Source organism: Pristis pectinata, chromosome 7, assembly GCF_009764475.1.
Source record: "Pristis pectinata isolate sPriPec2 chromosome 7, sPriPec2.1.pri, whole genome shotgun sequence".
In the NCBI taxonomy this organism is placed as follows: domain Eukaryota; kingdom Metazoa; phylum Chordata; class Chondrichthyes; order Rhinopristiformes; family Pristidae; genus Pristis; species Pristis pectinata.
Genome location: NC_067411.1, coordinates 2,375,821 through 2,395,996, shown reverse-complemented (window position 1 = coordinate 2,395,996; position 20,176 = coordinate 2,375,821). Strand labels below are relative to the sequence as shown.

At 49.7% G+C, this 20,176-nt stretch overlaps 1 protein-coding gene across 2 annotated transcripts in view; it reads right to left on the bottom strand.

Annotated features, from left to right (window-relative positions):
• The window catches only part of oxct1a (3-oxoacid CoA transferase 1a), a 45,306-nt gene extending 25,141 nt beyond the window's left edge, over positions 1-20,165 (bottom strand). Inside the window, exons 1-7 of one of the 2 annotated variants that reach the window (XM_052020489.1) lie at positions 20,039-20,165; positions 10,865-10,973; positions 9,181-9,271; positions 8,122-8,257; positions 5,283-5,432; positions 1,298-1,404; positions 422-482 (exon numbers count right to left, since the gene is read on the bottom strand). In XM_052020489.1, the coding sequence (XP_051876449.1) occupies positions 422-482; positions 1,298-1,404; positions 5,283-5,432; positions 8,122-8,257; positions 9,181-9,271; positions 10,865-10,973; positions 20,039-20,053 (669 nt within the window). In that variant the 5' untranslated portion in view covers positions 20,054-20,165. Of the gene's footprint in view, positions 1-421; positions 483-1,297; positions 1,405-5,282; positions 5,433-8,121; positions 8,258-9,180; positions 9,272-10,864; positions 10,974-16,407; positions 16,732-20,038 lie in introns of those variants that run through there. The other variant, XM_052020488.1, reaches the window with a different exon arrangement.
• Positions 20,166-20,176: the final 11 nt, after the last annotated feature.

Sequence of the window (20,176 nt, the reverse complement as noted above, 5' to 3'; positions counted from 1 at the left end):
TTGACCTCACACTTGTCAAGGTTGAACCCCATGTGCCATTTCTCCACACGTATTTCCGACAGGTCAATATCCTGCTGAATCCTTCGACAACCTTCCTCACTGTCCACAACTACACCGATTTTTTGCATCTTTTGCAAACTTACTAATCAGCCCACCAACATTTCCATTTAAATCATTTATATTACAGAGGCTCCTGTAGAACACCACTGGTCACAAACTCCAGCCAGAATAACACCCCTTCACCAGCATGACACAGGAAAATCCTTTGTCTAGCACCCACCCAGCAATCCACCTCCACCAGGTTTGCCCCAGTCACCACCACTGAGGGCAAACAGGATTGGCAATGAATGCCAGCAAAAACCCAGTCCCAATGAACACTAGAGGAAAATAAATGTGTAGACACAAACGCACTCTGCCATACCTCCACCACTGTCACTTTGGCAGCTTTACACATGGTCTGATTGAAGTTCCGTGCAGTCTTCCTGAAAGAAATGCCCAGATGCAGGTCAGTGTTACAGCAGAGTCAGCAGTATAACAGGTTTGCCAGGGTCACCAGCCAGGCAGTGGTTGGTCAGCTCAGATGCACCAACGGCAGACCTTACCCATGGGGGTATCGTATCGGGGTAGGCCACGCGGCCCTGCTACACTGCTCGCTATTTCATAATTCTGTACCCCATTCCCCTTCCTGTGGTAACTCCTGCCCGGGATCCTCTCCAAGGCTGAGGCAGAGCTTCCCAGCACAATCCATACTCAACTGACTGCAATAAAAACAGAAAATCTGGAAAACTCAGGAAGCATCTGAGGAGGATTCAGTGGCTCAATTAGTACAGTTGCTGCCCCACAGCACCAGAGACCCAGGATCGATGCTGACATCAGCCACTGTCTGTGTGGAGTTTGCAGTTCTCCCTGCGAGGGTTAGGATTATCCCCCTAGGTGCTCCAGTTTCCCCCCTACGTCCCAAAGACGTGTGGGTTGGTGGGTTAATTGGCCACTGTAAAATACCCCCAGTGTGTGGATGAAGGGGAGAATGTGGCAGGAATAGATAGGAATGTGGGGAGAATAAAATAGGTTTAAGTGTAGGATGAGTGTAAGTGGGGGCATGATGGTCAGTACAGACTCAGTGGGCTGAAGGGCCTATTTCTGTACGTCTTAAAGAGAATTGGATCTAATGGATCAGTCAAAGAATTTGTCTATGTTTAAAACAAGATTTCCAGCATCTTTGTTTATTTATCTGTACCTACTGCATCTGGCCAGCTGTTTCACCACAATCGGATTATGCAGCCGTGGGCACGATTACCTGAATACGACATTCCCAGCTCGATCCGCTTTCCAGGCCTTGATGAGGGCGAAGTCACCAGTGATTCCCTTCTCCATGATGTAGTGCCGGCCATCAAATTCCCGCACCTGGGAACAAATATCATCAAACCAGGCTCCATGTGATCCAGTAACTGGACGTATCCAGAGGCCCAGATATGTAGCAGTTAGCGTAACACTATTACAGCGCCAGTGAACCGGGTTCGATTCCTGCCGCTGTGTGTCAGGAGTCTGTACATTCTCCTCATGTCTGTGAGTTTCCTCCGGGTGCTCCGGTTTCCTCCCACATTCCAAAGACGTACGGGTTAGGAGCTGTGGGCATGCTATGTTGGCGCCAGAAGAGTGGCGACACTTGCGGGCTGCCCCCGGCACATTCTCAGTAACGCCAAAAGATGTATTTCACTGTGTGTTTCGATGTACATGTGACTAATAAATAAACATCTTATATCTTTGAGGCTCGAGCTCCAGTTTAAATTCAAGTAATTAAATAAATCTGCAACTTAAGAAGAATTTTTGCCCGTCCAATTAACATGAATCATTTACTCGAATCAGTAAAAGTGACCATGAAACTACAGATTGTTGTTAAAAGAAAACCCCATCAGGTTCACCAACAAGCTCCAGGAAAGGAAGACACCAGAGACGGCAGACGCTGAAACCTGGAGCAACACACAAAGTGTTGGAGGAGCTCAGCAGGTCAGGCAGCATCTGTGGATGGAAATGTTGCTTGACCTACCGAGTTCCTCCAGCGCTTTGTGTGTTGCTCCAGGGAAAGAAGCCTGTGGTCCTTACCTGGTCTGTCCTACCTGTGACTCACAACCATGCTTTCAAGAGCCAAGGAGGAATTCACTCAAGGGTCACAAATCTAAATTCCCTAGCCCAGGGAACCATAGAGGGCAAGTCATTGAATACGTTCAAGGTCAAAGCAGACAGTTTGTGGTCTCAAAGGAAGTTTGAACATAGAACAATTACAGCACAATTCAGGCCCTTCGGCCCACAAAGCTGTGCCGAACATGTCCCTACCCTAGAAATTACTAGGCTTACCCATAGCCCTCTATTTTACTCAGCTCCATGTATCTAACAGTTTCTTGAAAGACCCTATCGTATCAGCCTCCACCACCGTTTCCAGCAGCCCATTCCATGCACTTACCACTCTCTGAGTAAAAAAAAAACTTACCCCTGACATCTCCTCTGTACCTACTCCCCAGCACCTTAAACCTATGTCCTCCTGTGGCCACCAATTCAGCCCTGGGGAAAAGCCTCTGACTATCTACCCTATCAATACCTCTCATCATCTTATACACCTCGATCAGGTCCCCCCTCATCCTCCGTCTCTCCAAGGAGAAAAGGCCGAGTTGCCTCAACCTGCTTTCATAAGGCATGCTCCACATTCCAGGCAGCATCCTTGTAAATCTCCTCTGCACCCTCTCTATGGCTTCCACATCTTTCCCGTAGAGAGGAGACCAGAACTGAGCACAATACTCCAAGTGGGGTCTGACCAGGGACCTATATAGCTGCAACAATACCTCACGGCTCCTAAATTCAATTCCCCGATTGAAGGACAATACACCATATGCCTTCTTAACCACAGAGTCAACCTGTGCAGCTGCTTTGAGCATCCTATGGACTCGGACCCCAAGATCCCTCTGGTCCTCCACACTGCCAAGAGTCCTACCATTAATACCATATTCCGCCAACATATTTGACCTACCAAAATGAACCACTTCACACTTATCTGGGTTGAACTGCATCTACCACTTCTCAGCCCAATTCTGCATCCTATCTATGTCCCTCTGTAACCTCTGACAGCCCTCCACACTATCCACAACACCCCCAACCTTCGTGTCATCCGCAAACTTACTAACCCACCCCTCCACTTCCTCATCCAGGTCATTTATAAAAATCACAAATAGTGAGGGTCCCAGTACAGATCCCTGAGGTACACCACTGGTCACCAACCTCCACGCAGAATACGACCCCTCAACAACCACTCTTTGCCTTCTGTGGGCCAGCCAGTTCTGGATCCACACTGCAATGTCCCCCTGGATCCCATGTCTCCTCACCTTCTCCATAAGCCTCGCATGGGGTACCTTATCAAACGCCTTGCTGAAATCCATATACACTACATCTACTGCTCTCCCTTCATCAATGTGCTTAGTCACATCCTCAAAAAATTCAATCAGGCTCGTAAGGCAGGACTTGCCCTTGACAAAGCCATGCTGACTATTCCTAATCATATTATACCTCTCCAAATGTTCATAAATCCTGCCCCTCAGGATCTTCTCCATCAGCTTACCAACCACTGAGGTAAGACTTACTGGTCTATAATTTCCTGGGCTATCCCTACTCCCCTTCCTGAATAAGGGAACAACATCCGCAACCCTCCAATCTTCTGGAACCTCTCCCGTCTCCTTCGACGACACAAAGATCATCGTCAGAGGTTCCACAATCTCCTCCCTCGCCTCCCACAGCAACCTGGGGTACATCTCATCCGGTCCCAGTGACTTATCTAACTTGATGCTTTCCAAAAGTTTCAGCACCACCTCTTTTCTATTATCTACATGCTGAAGCTTTTCAGGCCACTGCAAGTCCCCACTACAATCACCCAGATCTTTTACCGTGGTGAATACTGACGTAAAGTATTCATTAAGTACCTCCGCTATTTCTTCTGGATCCATACACACTTTCCCACTGCTGCACTTGATAGGCCCTACCCTTTCGCATCTCATCCTCTTACTCTCCACATACTTGTAGAACGCCTTGGGGTTTTCCTTCATCCTGCCCGCCAAGGCCTTCTCATGTCCCCTTCTGGCTCTCCTAATCTCTTTCTTAAGTTCCTTCCTTTTAGCCTTGTACTCCTCCAGATCTCTAACATTACCTAGCTCTCTGGACCTTTTGTATGCTTTTCTTTTCCTTTTGACTAGATTTATTATAGCCTTCGTACACCACGGTTCCTGTATCCTGTCATGACTCCCGTCTCATTGGAACATGTCTGTTCAGAGCTCCACACAAATATCCCCTGAATATTTGCCACATACCTTCCGTACTTTTCCCAGAGAACATCTGTTAACAATTTAATCTTCCAATTTCCTGCCTGAGAGCCTCATAATTCCCTTTACTCCAAGTAAACACCTTTCTAGCCTGTCTGTTCCTATCCCTCTCTAGTGCTAACGTAAAGCAGATAGAATTATGATCACTATCACCAAAATGTTCACCCACTGAGAGATCTGACACCTGACCAGGTTCATTTTCCAATATCAAATCAAGCAGAGCCTCTCCTCTTGTAGGTCTATCTACATACTGTGTCAAGAACCCTTCCTGAACACACCTAACAAACTCCACCCCGTCTAAACCCCTCACTGTCTGGAGATGCCAGTTGACGTTTGGGAAATTAAAATCCCCCAACACAACAACTCCGCTATTCTCACACCTTTCTAGGATCTGCTTCCCTATCTGCTCCTCAATAACCCTGTCACTATTGGGCGGCCTATAAAAAACACCCAGCACCGTTTTCGACCCCTTCCTGTTCCTAACCTCCACCCACAGAGACTCCGTAGACAATCCCTCCACAACGTCCACCTTTTCCGCAGCTGTGACACTATCTCTGATCAACAGTGCCACTCCCCCACCTCTCTTGCCTCCCTAACAGACCTGTGCAGTGCAGTGGGAGAATTGCACTGTCGGAAGGAAGTCTTTCACATGGAACGTTTCATTCAGTTGCAGAATGATCTTATGGCACAATTCGAGCAGCAAGTTCTGTACCCTCACAGTCACCAGGAACTGGGCAGGGTGGTGCAACATTCCAACCGGTTCACAGAGCTGTACCCGAGGGAAGGAACCTTGGCAGCCTTGCAAGATCAGAAAAGTACACAACCCCAACCAGACTCGGGCAACAGAGGACGGCCATCAACCACCAGCCTGATCAGGGGCAGCAACGTCCGAGAGCAGTCAACAGTAACAGGGGAACTTACCTCTCTGGGCTCACTCGCTATACAGATGCTGCCATCCTTGTTGTACTTTATGGGTGCACCGCCCTCCTCTATAAGTGTGCCGTATGCAGTCGGTGTAAAGAAGGCAGGGATACCTGCACCCCCGGCTCGGATTCTCTCGGCCAAAGTTCCCTACAGTGATAAAGTGAGTGAACAGACAGTCAGGGGCCATTGCCGGGCTGCAGAGAACACTGCGAATCCTCAGTGAGAACTCGGACAGGTCTGAAGGAGGTGGATGCACTAGCTGTCATCTCCCAAAATCCCAGAGATTCTGGAATGGTTCCCACAGACTGGAGGGAGGCAAATGTGACCGTATTGTTCAAGGAAGGAGGGAGAAACTAGGGAACTGCAGAGCAGTTAGACATCAGTAGTGGGGGAAATTCAACTATTATTAAGGAAGTGGTAACAGGACTCTTGGGAAATACAAGTCAGTGCACATTTCAGAGAGAGAAATTAGGTCTGACAAAATTGTTGCTTTTTTTTTTGAGGTTGTAACTGGCAGGATAGCTAAGTGCAGACCTGTTGATTTAGGTAATTTCATTTTGAAGTAAACTTTACTTGAGTAGTCAAATCTAGTGATCTCTGCAGGGGAGAGACTTGAAGGCTTGAAGTGATTAGCTAGAGTTTGCAGTTTCAGGCCAGGAGGTGTTCGAGCTGCCGAGGGAGGATCTGCATTACAACTGTAATTAGGAAGCCTACTACAAAGGGAATCCTTTCCATGAAGGTCAAGAGAAATCAGTTGTCTGGACAGGTGCTGTTTGGGGTTCAAAATAGGAGGCTGAGAAACAACAACCTGGGCTGTACTCAGTGGTAAGGTTTGGCGAGGTGGGAGCGGTGGTGAAGAGGGTGTGAGGGAGAATCTCAACATTGGCCATTGATTCAATAGCATGATATTGGTGCAAGTCAGGTAGTTGGCTGGGGAGTCTTTTCAGACACAGTGTACAGGTTAGTAGTGAGGGTGAGGCATGACAGCACAACTCGGCAGTGGAATGTATCTCCTGCAGTGTGGGAGGTACAAGATACTTCCCAGGCCTGGTCACTGCACTGGGGAGATTTAGAGGGATAGAGGAGGAATTATTTTTTCCACCCAGAGGGTGGTTGGAGCCTGGAACATCTGAGGGAGTGGTGGTGGCAGAGGCTCTCACAACATTTAAGCATTTAGATGAGTAGCTGAAACACCATGACAAAGTCACGTCACGTCAGGTTTATTGTCACGTGCACAAGGTGAGGTACAGGTACAACGAAAAACTTGCTCGCAGCAGCAACACAGGCACATAGGTACAGACAACACACAGAACATAAATTATATCAGTGAAGAAAAAAAAGACAAACTGTTAGTTCAAAGAAAAACAGCAGAGACAAGTCCACGGTAGTGTAGATAGAGGCTTGATGGCCAACACGGTCACAGTGGGCTGAAGGGCCAGTTCCTGTGTGCTGTGACTACACACGGGAAATGTCTCCGGCTCCAGCAGCTCGAGTGCCACGTTCCAGAGGTGTAGCAGCACCTGGGGTCTCTGTGGTTCTTGTGCAGCTGAGAACATGGATAGCACGTTGGTGGAGGTAGTAGGGAGGGCATGGGTGACTGCTGGGTACACTCTGGGGTAGGAGGAGGTTGGGTAGGACTCCTCCCAGTCCACTCACTCTGACACATTTCCTGTCAGATAATGCAAGGGTGAGGATTCCTCAGAGCCAGGACCACAGACATGGCTCCTGGTTTGATGCCAGGGTCCAGGACATCATGTAATGGCTACAGAACATGCTAAAGAGGGAGGGGATAGACTACATGAAGGATGGGGAGCAGAATCAACATGGAGGGAGGATCGAAAGGAAAATCATACACGATGAATCTGCTCAAGTTCTTTGAGGATGTGGCTGGTGGAACAGAAAAGGGGGAACCAGTAGATGAGGTGTATCTGGACTTCTGGAAGGCTTTCAATGAAGTCCTACACGGCAGGTTGGTTAACAAGGTTAGGGCACTTGGAATTGGGGTCATGTACTGACATGGATTGGGAATTGGTTGTTGTAGAAAGGCCCTGATCATGAGGAATGGTGGAGCAGTCTTGAAGGGCCAAATGGCCTCTTCATGCTCCTATTTCTTTTCATATGTGGGGTATTTAGACTTCAAAGTGTCATTATAGAGATGATTAAAGATAGAATACAAGGGATAACAGGCAGGTGTTGAATGATAACTGCTGACGTGACAGAAAACATCTGATCTGAGAGGCTATGACTGGGGGGTGCCGCAAGGGTCAGTGCTGGAGCTTCACCTCTTCCCAATGGATGTCAGCAAGTACAATAAAATGGACCCTTGACCTCACAATCTACCTTGTTACCTTGCACCTTACTGTCTGCCTGCACTGCACTTTCTCTGTAACTGTAACACTTTATTCTGCATTCTGTTACTGTTTTCCCTTGTACTACCTCAATGCACTGATGTGATGAAATGATCGATACGGATGGCATACAAGACAATTTTTCCACTGTACCTCAGTACACATGACAATAATAAACTAACTTACCAATTTAGGTTCTTAAAGGACTTTACAGGGTAGATGGAGAGTTGACCTTTCAGGATTAAGAGAAGAAATTCTTCACTTAAAAGGTGGTGGAGCTCTCCACCCAAGAGTCTGAGGACGGTCAGTCACTGACCATATTCAAGATAGAGATCCATAGATTTTCAGATATCAAGGGAGTCAGGAGATATGGGATGAGTGCAGGAAAGTGGCATGGAGGTAAAAGATGAGCCACGATATTGTTGAATGGTACAGCAGGGTTGAGGGGCAGAACCAGACAACGTTGGCATCGTTCTGAGGTTTCTCACCTGTGGTGTCAGCTCAACCTCGAGCTCCCCGGTGAGGTACTGTCGCTCAAACTCGGCATTCTCTCCCACGTAGGACGCCACCATCCTCTTGATCTGTTTGGTGTGCAGCAGAAGCCCCAGGCCAAAGTTATCCACTCTGCAGAGATGTTTGGGGACAGGTTTTAAAGACCCAATGGTCATCCACAAATCCCCCTGCCCGCCTGCTCCACGTCAGCACCATCTCTCACTAGCTGCCTGAACAGACAGAAGCACCAGAAGCCGAGGACAACCTCTTCACATTCACCCCCACATGACATCACCATCACCCACTCCACGACACATTTTCATGTCCCTGGACTTGGCCAAGGTGGTCATTCACAGGTCCAGGACCACCGAGGGTTCTGTCCAAGACAACGGCCTGCCCCTCTTCCAAGAATACATCTGTTTGTCCCCAGAGAGGGAGCATGCAGTGGCCACTGGCTCTTTGGATGCCTTTGGGCACTGGTGGGCACCACAGGGGCTAGAGTGAATCCTTGATACCAAGGATATCATTAAAACTTCAACAGAACTTAAAATGAAGTTTTAAAACAAAAGAATGGGAGACTTGATATCAAACCCAGGTGGGTTAGGTTGTAGTGTTCTTAACTGGATTGGAACAGAAGGATAAGAAGTTAGGGGTAGAAGCAGGCCATTCGGCCCCTCAATGCAATCATGGCTGATCCGCCTGTCTCCTCCTTTGTGCCAGTTCCCCAGAACCCACAATTTCCCAACCTTTCAAACATTAGCCTACTTCCTCATTGAATATTTTTAGTGACATCACCTCTACAATCCTCTGGGGCAGGGAATTCCCGAGATTCACCAGTCTCTGTGAGAAGAAATTCCCACACAACCAGTTTTAACTGGCCTTGTGTACAAGTGCCCCATCTGCACAAGGTCCCCTGTAGTCTCCCACAGTCCAGCCTCAGCTTGGACTGATGTACAGCAGCCCCCCGGACCCAGCTCTCCGCTCTGTCTCCCTCAGGGTCCTGAACTCCCCCTCATTCATAAAATCATACCTGGACCACTGCGGTGGACACTCACCCTGCATTGTTACTGACAGCTGTGATTCCCTTGACTCCAGTCTTCAGCAAAGCACTGATGAGATTTTCTGGGATGCCACACAACCCAAAGCCTAATGCAGAGAGGAGGTTGAAGAGGATGCAAGTCAGAATGGAGCCTGGTCACGTTTCCCAAAGGTTCTGAGTTTATCCAGTTCTCACATGAAACAGGGAAAGACACAATATTGGTTAGTTGGGTCAGATGGGCAGAAATGGCAGATGGAATTTAATCCTGACGAAATATGAAGGACTGTTAAGTGCCGAGGGACAGTGTACAAAGATCCCTAAAAGTGGCAGCACAGGTGTACAAGGAGGTGAAGGCAGCATACTTCATTAGTCATGGCACAGAGTACAAGAACAGGGAGATTATGGCACAACTTTATAAAACACTGGTAGGCCACATTTGGAATACAGTGTACAATTCTGGTGTCCACACTACTGCAAAGATGTAATTGCACAGGAGAGGGCGGAGAGGAGATTCACCAGGGTGTTACCTGGGATGAAGCGCTTCAGTTAATGAGGAGAGGCTGAGGTGGGACCTGACAGGTACGACAAGGGGGATAGGTAGGGAATAATGAGAAACTGCCTCTCAGCAGAGATGTCGTGGGTTTAAGGTGAGAGGTAGGTGGACGAGGGGATCGGAGGAAGAATTTTCTCACTGACAGGGTGTTTGGAATCTGGAATGCATCACCTAATTGGGTGGTGGGATCGGGGACGCTCAGGAATTTCATAAGTATTCAGATGACCACCTGAATCGCCAAGCATAGAAAGCTACGGACCAAGTGCTGGGAAATGGGATGAGTGTAGATGGGTAACTGTGGGCTGCCACGGACGTGGTGGGCCAAAGGGCCTGTTTCCACGCTGTATGATTCTGTGACTCTGGCCTCAGCCAGAATGCAACAGAGGTGCTGCAGTCAGCCACGATGCCCCTGGGCCAAGGAATACAACAAGTGTGATACATGGCTGGAAAGAGGGGGTGTGCATTCACGGGTGGGGCTTCCGTGCTGAGTCACTGTCAAAGCCACACTGACTCTGCCTCACACATTCAGAATGGGCAGCAACACAGCGAAGCACATACACTGCCTGGGGAGTCTATAACCCAACTGCATAAACACTGACTTCTCCAACTTCTGGTAACCTGCTCCCCCTCCATCCCTTTTCTCTCCCCTCCTGACCTACCCAGTTCCTCTGACACCTACACAGCTGCCATCACCCAGTATCTTTCCACTCCCCCACCCACCATCTGCCCATCACCCACACTGGGCCCCCTCCCCCCAGTTTCCATCCGCTCTCCCCACCTCCCTCCATTCCACCATCTGCAGCCCTCTGTCACCCCCACCTCTCAGCTCCCGGCCTCGGTCGCTATTCCCACTCCCCCCTCCTCCATCTATCAGCCCTTCTTACCTGGACGCACCAATCACCTGCCAGCTCTTGTCCCAGCCCTTCCCCTCACCTCTTTATACCGGCTATCTCCTTCTTTCCAGTCCAGATGAAGGGTCTCGACCCGACCCGAAACATTAACTGCCCATTTCCCTGCACACGTGCTGCCTGACCCGCTGAGTTCCTCCAACAGTTTGTTTGTCGCTACAACACAGAAAGCTGGATTGCCACAGCACGGAGCACATTCAGGGCACAGACATGGGAGGGTGGCAACAGGGTGAGCTCACCTCCAACCAGCAGTGTAGAACCGTCGGGAATGTCATTTACGGCAGCCACGGGGTCATCATAGAACTTGGTGTGTCGCTGAGCGCTGGTGGAAAACAAACAGCTGCACCCCTGGGGACGGGAAACAGATCAGACACAGCGTGACGGATTGCTAACAGATCCTCCGCATCCCGTTCCAACAAACTGCCCAACACTTCTCGCCAGGCCATACCAAGGTCAAGAAAATGGGGTTAGGCACAGAGTAAACGGCACTGTCCCATCAGAAACTCTCGGGGCAAGGGTTAGATACAGAGTGCAGTACCCCCTACACTGTTCCGTCACACACTCCCAGGGTAGGGAAAGCAGAGAGTAGACACAGAACAGAACCCCCTCTGCACTGAGTGAGCATGGACAGTGTAGGTAAGACACAGTAGTTTATTGTCACGTGCACAAGTACGGTGAGGTACAGGTACAATGCAAAACTCACTTGCAGCAGCATTGCAGGTTTAAGAGGATGTTGCCAAGACTTCAGAGCCTGAGTTATAGGGAGAGGTTGGGCAGGCTGAGACTGTACGACTCAAGCATTTAAAATATCAGGTGGGGGGGGGGGGGGGAAAGGGAGGTTATGGCGTGAGGGAGCCAAGTGAACTCCACAAAACCATTAAGAAGATTGTATAGTTAATGAGTGGAGGAATTATCAGCAAACAATTCTCCCACTCAGACTGATAACCCAGGTCAAACTAGAAAGTTAATGTAATCTAACTCACTCAGCCTCTCCAGATATTTGGCAAAGGCATCCAGGAATTCACTAGAGTTCTGAGTCACAACATGACACTTTGTAAGTGCTATACAGGGACAAACCTGGAGCCAGCAATCCTCACCCAGTATATAAAAAGGTTCAAAAACCAAAACACTGAAAGTACTGGAAAGAGTCAGTGTCACACGGCACAGAAACAGGAGCAGAAAACAAACTGCCAGAGGAACTCAGCGGGTCAGGCAGCACTGATGGAGGGAGTCAGACAGTCGATGTTTTGGGTAGAGACCCTTCACCTGCACTGGGTCTGGACCTTCATCAGTCTAGATCAAGCAATCATGTCCTTTCTATACCACGGCAACCAAAACTACACACAATCTTCCAGATGTGGCTTCATTAATGTTTTATAAAGCTCCATGATCTTATATTCTGTGCCCCAGCTAAGAAAGGCTGGCATCCCACATGCCCCGAAACATTGACTGTCCATTTCTGCTACAAGTAAGTTTTTCATTGCACCTGTACATACATGCATTTGTGCATGTGACAATAAACTCAACCCCATAGACGCTGCTCAACCAGAGATCCTCCAGCAGATTGCAGATGCTGGAATCTGTAGTAAAAACAGTCTCTTGTGTCTCCAGCACAGAAACAGGCCCTTCAGCCCACATGTCCATGTTGGTCATTGACTATACTAATACATAACCGACATACATTAATCTGAAAGCAAAACAAAGTGCTCAAGACATTCAGCAAAGCAGCCAGGATCTGCAGGGAGAGTTGTGGTTAAATGGAATGAAATCTGACGCAGTTTTACTACAGACACCAATCAGTTGGCATCGGGTGAGTTCCTGTTTAATACTGCTTGGGACAAATAGCTCCAGATCTGTGGAACCAGAAGTAAAACACAAGCTGTACACACATTACTGTAAACACAGCAGCAAAACTTGTACAACTTGTCAGACAAGTGCTGAGCTGTTCAAGAAGGCTGGCAGCAGCTTGGGGTAAATGAGTTCATAGACCTTTTGCCCAGGATTATGTTGTGTTTACAGAGCAGTTGATATGCCAATTCCTGGCTGGGTTACTCATAGAAACACTCCCTACTTCACACACCGCAGTTGGGAACGAAGACACAGTCACTGCTGTTACCAGTGCAGCCAACAAGATTCTTTCTACACCTTTAAAGTAAGTCTCACCCCACCCCAACAACATGGTCTGGAGCTACCCCACCACCAACACGGCCCAGCTCTCCCCCGGTACGCATGCGCGCACACGCAGTCCGCCACCACCAACACGGCCCAGCTCTCCCCGGTACGCATGCGCGCACACGCAGTCCGCCACCACCAACACGGCCCAGCTCTCCCCCGGTACGCATGCGCGCACACGCAGTCCGCCACCACCAACACGGCCCAGCTCTCCCCCGGTACGCATGCGCGCACACGCAGTCCGCCACCACCAACACGGCCCAGCTCTCCCCCGGTACGCATGCGCGCGCACGCAGTCCACCACCACCAACACGGCCCAGCTCTCCCCTGGTATGCGCACAGTCTGCCACCACCAACACGGCCCAGCTCTCCTGGTATATGCACACACACCCCCAACCACCAACACAACATGGCACAGTTCTCCCCAGCACGCAAACACACCCAACAAACCAGCCCAGCTCTCCCCCAGAATGCACATACACACCCCTCCTACAACACAGCCCAACGCTCCCCGGTACACACCCCACCCCCCAACCCGAACAACACAGCCAGCTCTCCCCCAGTATACACACATCCCCAGTAGGACTGTCCACCTCTTGCAATGTCAGCTTGTGTTTTTGGTTGTCAACTCTGTTCAGTCAGACTTGAACACACAAGCTCAGACACGTTGCAAGTTTCCCTGTACGATGAGCAGATTCCCATCCCACTGCCACATCAGAATCTGTCACCGTCTGTGATGCATTTGAGCTCAAAAAAAGTTACCACCTTAACTCAAAAAACTATTTCAAAATGACCAAGCCACTCTGACGTGTAGGTTGAAGGAAGGACATCAACCCCCCCCCCCCCCCATTTCTTCCTACAATGCCACATCTTTTACACACCAAGTGGCTGACCTCCAATGAGCAGAGCACCTCCCAACGCCTCGGCAGGGCAGAGCTCCCTCAGGGCTGCAAGAATGGGAGGTCTGGGTTAGAAGGTCCCATGGCAACTGTTCTGCCCGGGACCGCAAGAAACCGCAGAGAGCTGTGGACGCAGCTCAGCACATGACGGAAACCAGCCTCCCCTCCATGGACTGTGTCTACACTTCCCGCTGCCTTGATAAAGCGGCCAACAGAATCAAAGACCCCATCCACCTTGGTCGTTCTCCTCCCCCCTCCTATCGGGCAGAAGGTACAAAAGCATGTACCACCAGACTCAAGGACACCTTCTATCCCACTGTTATAGTCTTAAGGTCAAGATTCCATCTTATCGTACTGGTCCCCAGTACGATAAGATGGACTATTGACCTCACGATCTACCTTGTTATGACCCTGCACATTGTTTGCCTGCACTGCACTCTCTCTGTAACTGTAACACTTTATTCTGCATTCTGTTATTGTTTTCCCTTGTACTACCTCGATGCACTGTTGTGATGAATTGATCTGTATGGATGGCATGCAGAACAAAGTTTTTCACTCTACCTCAGTACATGTGACAATAATAAACCAATCTACCACGGGACCAAACAGCAGGTACTGCACCAGGACTCAATCTTCAACAAACTGAGGGGGAAAGTCAATCACTTGAGTTCAGAAATCACCCGAGTTCAGAAATCACCCAGCACAGACAAAATGCCCAAATAAAGTGTGCTAAACCACAACTGCTCATATCGACAAGTAAGACCCAACTTCTGACCAAAGCCAAGATGTGGGAATAGTCTCGCTCTCTCAGGCAAAGTACAAGCATTTGGACTGCACCAGTGATGTCCTTGATTTCCTGGAGTAACTTCCAGTGACACAGAAAGAAAGAGAGAAAGGCACGAGGCAAATCGTTACTCAATAACAAGATTTTGTGCAGAGGAGGTTTACCAGGATGCTGTGTGGATTAGAGGGCATGAGCTCCAAGGAGAGGTTGAACAAACTTGGATTGTTTTCTTTGGAGCAGCAGAGGCTGAAGGGAGACCTGATAGAAGTTTATAAAGTTATGAAAGGCACAGATAGGGTGAACAATCAGAATCTTTTTCCCAGGGTTGAAATGTCAAATACTAGAGGGCATGCATTTAAGGTGAGAAGGGGAAAGTTTAAAAGAGACGTGTGGGCCAAGGCTCCTTTCAAAAAAAAAAGTGGTGGGTGCCTGGAACGGGCTGCCAAGGATGGTGGTGGAGGCAGATACAATAGTGGCGTTGAAGAGGCTGCTAGACACATGAATATGCAGGGCATAGGGGGACATGGATCACGTGCAGCTACAAGGGATTAGTTTGAGTCGGCATCATGTTTGGTGCTAACATTGTGGGCTGAAGGGCCTGATCATGTGCTGCACTGTTCTACATTGTACGATTCAGAGAACCTCATAACTCAGGAAGCTGCAGCTTCTGTGTGTGTTTCCGCTCTACATTTGCCTCCACTCAGCCAGTCCCTCTGTCCCTTTCTCCCTCACAGATTTATCCAGCTGCCCCCTTGTGTCAGCATCCCCAACACTGAGTAAAGGTGATTCTCAATTCCCGATTGCAAATACCGCTGACTATCTTAGGCTGAAACACAAGGGACTGCAGATGCTGAAATCTGGAGCAAAAAACAACCTGCTGGAGGAACTCAGCAGGTCAGGCAGCGCTCGTGAAAGCAAAGGGATGGTCAACGTATCAGGTCGAGATCCTGCATCAGGACTGAGAGTGTAGGGGAAGTACAGGGATGAAAGGGAGGGGTGAGGCAGGGGCTGGCAGGTAACATGGAGACACCAGACTGCAGATGCTGGAAGCTGGAGGAACTCAGCGGGTCAGGCAGCATCTTTGGGAAAAGAACAGTCAATGTTTCGGGTAGAGACCCTTCACCTGGACTGGTGGGTGATGGTTGAAACCAGCTGAGGTGGGGGATGATCGGCAGATGGAACCAGGTGGGGGAGGGGGGAGCAAAGAGTTTTGAGCCAAAGGTAGAAGCAGACAAAGAAAGAAAAGTTAGATGGGTTGAGGTGAGGTGAGGTGGGGGCGGAGAAGACAGAGGCTGGAAGGTGATGTGGCTTCAAAGGACTAGCACAACCAGCTACGTAACCCCAGTCATTAAACAGACGACCTCATGATATGTTTTGTGAATCACAAATCAGGACGAGGGAACAGCCCTCATCTAACAAGTCTGCAGAACACAGAGCGGACCTGTAGCCTCCCGGGCAGGAGATACCGTGCCAGTGCCAGCCGGGGCGAGGGTAGGAAGACGTGAACAAGTTTCCAGGAGAGCCCCTGACTACAGCCCCAGCACAGGATCCTGCCGAGGGCAGAGGTGGCCAACACTCCCCTCCAGCTCCCCACTACACACACTTCAGCGCTGCACCCTCCCTGCGGCCGATTTCCCGAGCACCGCGCCAAAGGCAGTGGTTCCCAGAGGGGCAAGAATTAACCCGGTCCATCCAGAGCTACCAAACCCTGCCCAATCGTCCCATGCAAAACCCTCTCTGGACCCCCGGGAAATAAAGGGGGCACCTCCTCTCTCAGCCGGCCCGGACCCCGCTCAGGGCAGTTTGAGTTGAGTACTTTCGTTAGCGTGGAAGGGACAAAGTCAGTGAGACATCCCCGCAACTGCTCACCCGCACACCACCCTGGCCACAGGTGCTGCCAAGGGTTGCAGCAGCTGCCCCTCCTTACCTGTCTCCAGCCCACCGGGCTGAGGATGCACCGGCTGCCCTTCAGAAACGTGCTGCACAGAGCCGCCATCTTCCGCCAAGGTCGGAAACCCGAGACAGCAGCAAGTTGAGAAGCAGAGCAGTTTATAAAAAGCAACAGCGGCGCAGGCAGCGCTGCAGCCTTAAAGCCTTGCAGTCGGCTGCATTGCTGCTGGCGACTTCCTGCAACACTGCTCAGCAATGCGATAAACCTTTGCAACCACCACTACCTCACTCCCTCCCCCAAAAGCAAAACAACTCCGGGCAACACTTGGCCATGAGACCCACCCTTCGTGGCTCAGGAGCTTCTAAAGCATTTAATGGTGCGCACTCTTAAACTGTCAATCAAACCCCAGATCACAGGCTCTGGCGCAGAAGCTTTAAGCTTGTGCCTTGTATTCAAACACAAAGTACCGACTGCTGGGCGCGCTGCCGTGGTGAAACATCAATAGTAATCGAATAAAAAGCAAATGCAAAAACCTGTCGACTGCTGTAAATCTGAAATAAAAGCAGAAAATGCTGGAAATCTCCAGTAAGCAAAGCAGCATATGTGGAGACGCAGGGCGCTGCAGACACGGAATGTGGAGCGACACACAGGCTGCAGAAGATACTCAGCGGGTCGAGCAGCATGTGTGGGATGGGAATTGCCGACGTTTTGAGTCGAAACCCTGCATTAGGAGACAATTACTGATGAAAAGCCGTCCACCCATAGACTGTTACAGTACAAAAACAGGCCCTTCGGCCCACCACGTGCGTACTGAGTACTTATCTATACTGAAAGCTCTGTTCCTCTCCTCACATACACTGCCTGGCCTGCCCAGGATTTCCAGCATTTTCTGTCATCCCATTGGCTGTAAATAAATGCAAGTTCTTGCTCCCAAACTCAGGCACCATTTGCTTACAATTTGATGGTTTACACAAAACACATCTAATCTACCAGGAAATAGTCATAGAGTCATACAGCACGGAAACAGGCCCTTCGGCCCAAATCATCCACGTGTTGCCCAGTGAGCTACTCCCATCTGCCTGAGTTTGGCCCAGAGCCCTCTAAACCTCTCCTTTCCATGGACTTATCTAGATGGCTTTTAAATGTTGTTAATGTGCCCGTCTCAACCACTATTTCTGGCAGCTCATTCCAAATATGCACCACCCTTTGTGTGAAGAAGCTGCCCCTGATGTCCCTTTTAAACCTCTCACCTCTGATCTTAAACCTGTGCCCTTTTGTTTTTAGGACCTCCTCCCTCAGAAAAAGACTGTGTGCTTTCACCCTGTCTATGCCCCTCATGATCTTATCTCTATCCGGTCACCCCTCAATCTCCTACGTTCCAGGGAATGTCTATCAAATGTTGTTCCGGTTTGGATCTACTTGCTGTGCATCTGGAACACTGATGTTTTCTGCACAGAGTTCCGTTTTGGCTAGCTTTCCTGTTTCTCACTTTCTTTAAAATCTACCATGCCAGAGCAAGAAACACAGGCGGAAGGAAGTGATGGGGGTGAGGTGATCCCAAGCTTGGGGTTTATAAGCCTGATTGAGGGGACACTAGTGTAACAGAAGGGGTATATGTAATACCGGCTGTCAGCAGTCATTGCTGTTTTAAAGTTATACCAACTTAAAACTGCGTCATGTTACTAGTAACTGCTCTGTACTGCAACATTGATTGGTGTGAATCTAGGTGTGCCTCTGAGGACAAACCCACAACAAAAATCCTGCCCCTCATCAAACATTCAGCCCCTCAGAGTTATTGGAGACACAAGAGACTGCAGATGCTGGATGCCAGCCCAGATGAAGGGTTCCAACTTGAAATATCGACTGTCCATTTCCCTCCACTGATGCTGCCTGACCCGTTGAGTTCCTCCAGCACTTTGTATTTTTTGCCTCAGGCCTGTTGCTAGTTTGCATCATTAGCTGTTTACCAGCATCTCAGAGAGAAGCGAGAAATATTGAGACAGCGAGGAGGGTGAGGTGAGATGCTGCAAGAAGCCCACAGTACAGCACAGGGGCAGGCCCTTCAGCCCACAGTGCCTGTGTCGAACACGATGCCAGTTTAATGTGAGTGGTGTCTCAGGGGGTTCCAGAGTGCAGAGGCAGTGAGTGGTAACGTGCCGGAGAACCCACATGCTGATGTTCTCCTATCCTTGCTCCAGATTAATGTGATTCCAAACTCAGGGTGTTCCTGGTCTACACCGGTGTGGGCTGAGGACTATCAGCAAACAGAGAGGAGGAATACACAGGTCATGTTTAACCCGTGGGATGCTGCAACCCAACAGCATGGACTGAGTTCTACAATTTCAGGTAACCCGGTCCCCCTCTGTCTCTTCCTCTCTCCTTCTGACCTATCTAGGTCCTTCCACTTTCCCTTCTTTCCAATCCACACCCCTCAGCACTGCCCCCCCCAACATCTCCCTGTATCTTTCCCCTCCCTCACTCACTCTATCTGCCCATCACCCACACACTCCTCCCACTGGGTCCCCTCCCCCCCCCCGTTCCCATCTGCCCTCCCCACCTCCCTTCTCTGGTTCCTTTTAACCTATCAGATTCCACCATCTGCAGCCCTTTGCTGCCTCCACCTGTCACCTCCCAGCCTCTGTCGCTCTCTCCCCTCCTCCCTCTGCCTAACACCCCTCCTCACCCGGATCCACCTATCACCTGCCAGCTCCTGCCCCACCCCTCCCCCTCACCCCTTGGTACAAGCCACCTCCCCTCTGCTCCTTCAGTCCAGATGAAGGGTCTCGACTGAAACGTCGACTGTCCATTTCCCCCCATGGACACTGCTCGACCCGCTGATCCCTCCAGGTTCCAGCATCTGCAGTCTCATGTGTCTCCGGGATGCTGCAAGGATGGGTGATAGGGTCCCAGCTGGTGTAATGACTTGGATGAGGGGATCAAGTGTCATATGTCCAAGTTTACTGATGATACAAAGCTGGTAGAGTCGGCTGTGAGGGAGATGTAGTCAGGCTAAGTGCATGGGTATGTACTGGCAGATGGAATATAATGTGGGAAAATGTGAGGTTATCCATGTAGCAGAAAAAGGGAGATGGAGTAATGTTTAAATGGTGAGAAATGAGGAGGCCATTCAGCCCCCAAACCTGCTTCACTGGAACAAGAGGGTGGTGTTTGGTCCCTTGAATACCAGAAGACCATTCAACACTGTATCCTGTTTGCACAGGAACAAGAGTGGGCCACCTATCCTTTAGAGATGGTCACACTGGAACACTGGAACCATTCAGCCCTTCAAGCCTGCTACACAGTAAAAAAAATAGACCAGCCCCCTCCTCCTCGAAGTGCAGGGACGGGAGGATACTCTTCAACACTTGAAGGCCTAGTACAGAGAAAGAGGAAGAGACCATTGAGCCATAGTCATAGAGTAATATGGCACAGAAACAGGCCCTTCGTCCCAACTAGTCCATGCTGACCATGGTGCCCGCCAAGCAAGTCCCATTTGGCCCATATCCCTTTAAACCCCTCCTGTCCATGTCCTTATCCAACTATCTGTTGAATGTTGTTATTGCACCTGCTTCAACCACCTCCTCCGGCAGCTCGTTCCGTATGCCCTCATTCCAGCCCCTTGAGCCTGTTCTGCTGTTTAGAGATCATGAGTCAGTGTGACATTTACCTGTTTCGGCTCCATTTCTCCTGATGTCCTTTCACCCACCAAACATCTATTGGTCCAGGCTTTAGCATCTTATTTGATTCCCAGCATCAGCTATCCTTTGGTGGAGAGTGCGAGATTCCCACAAGCCTGTGTGAAAAA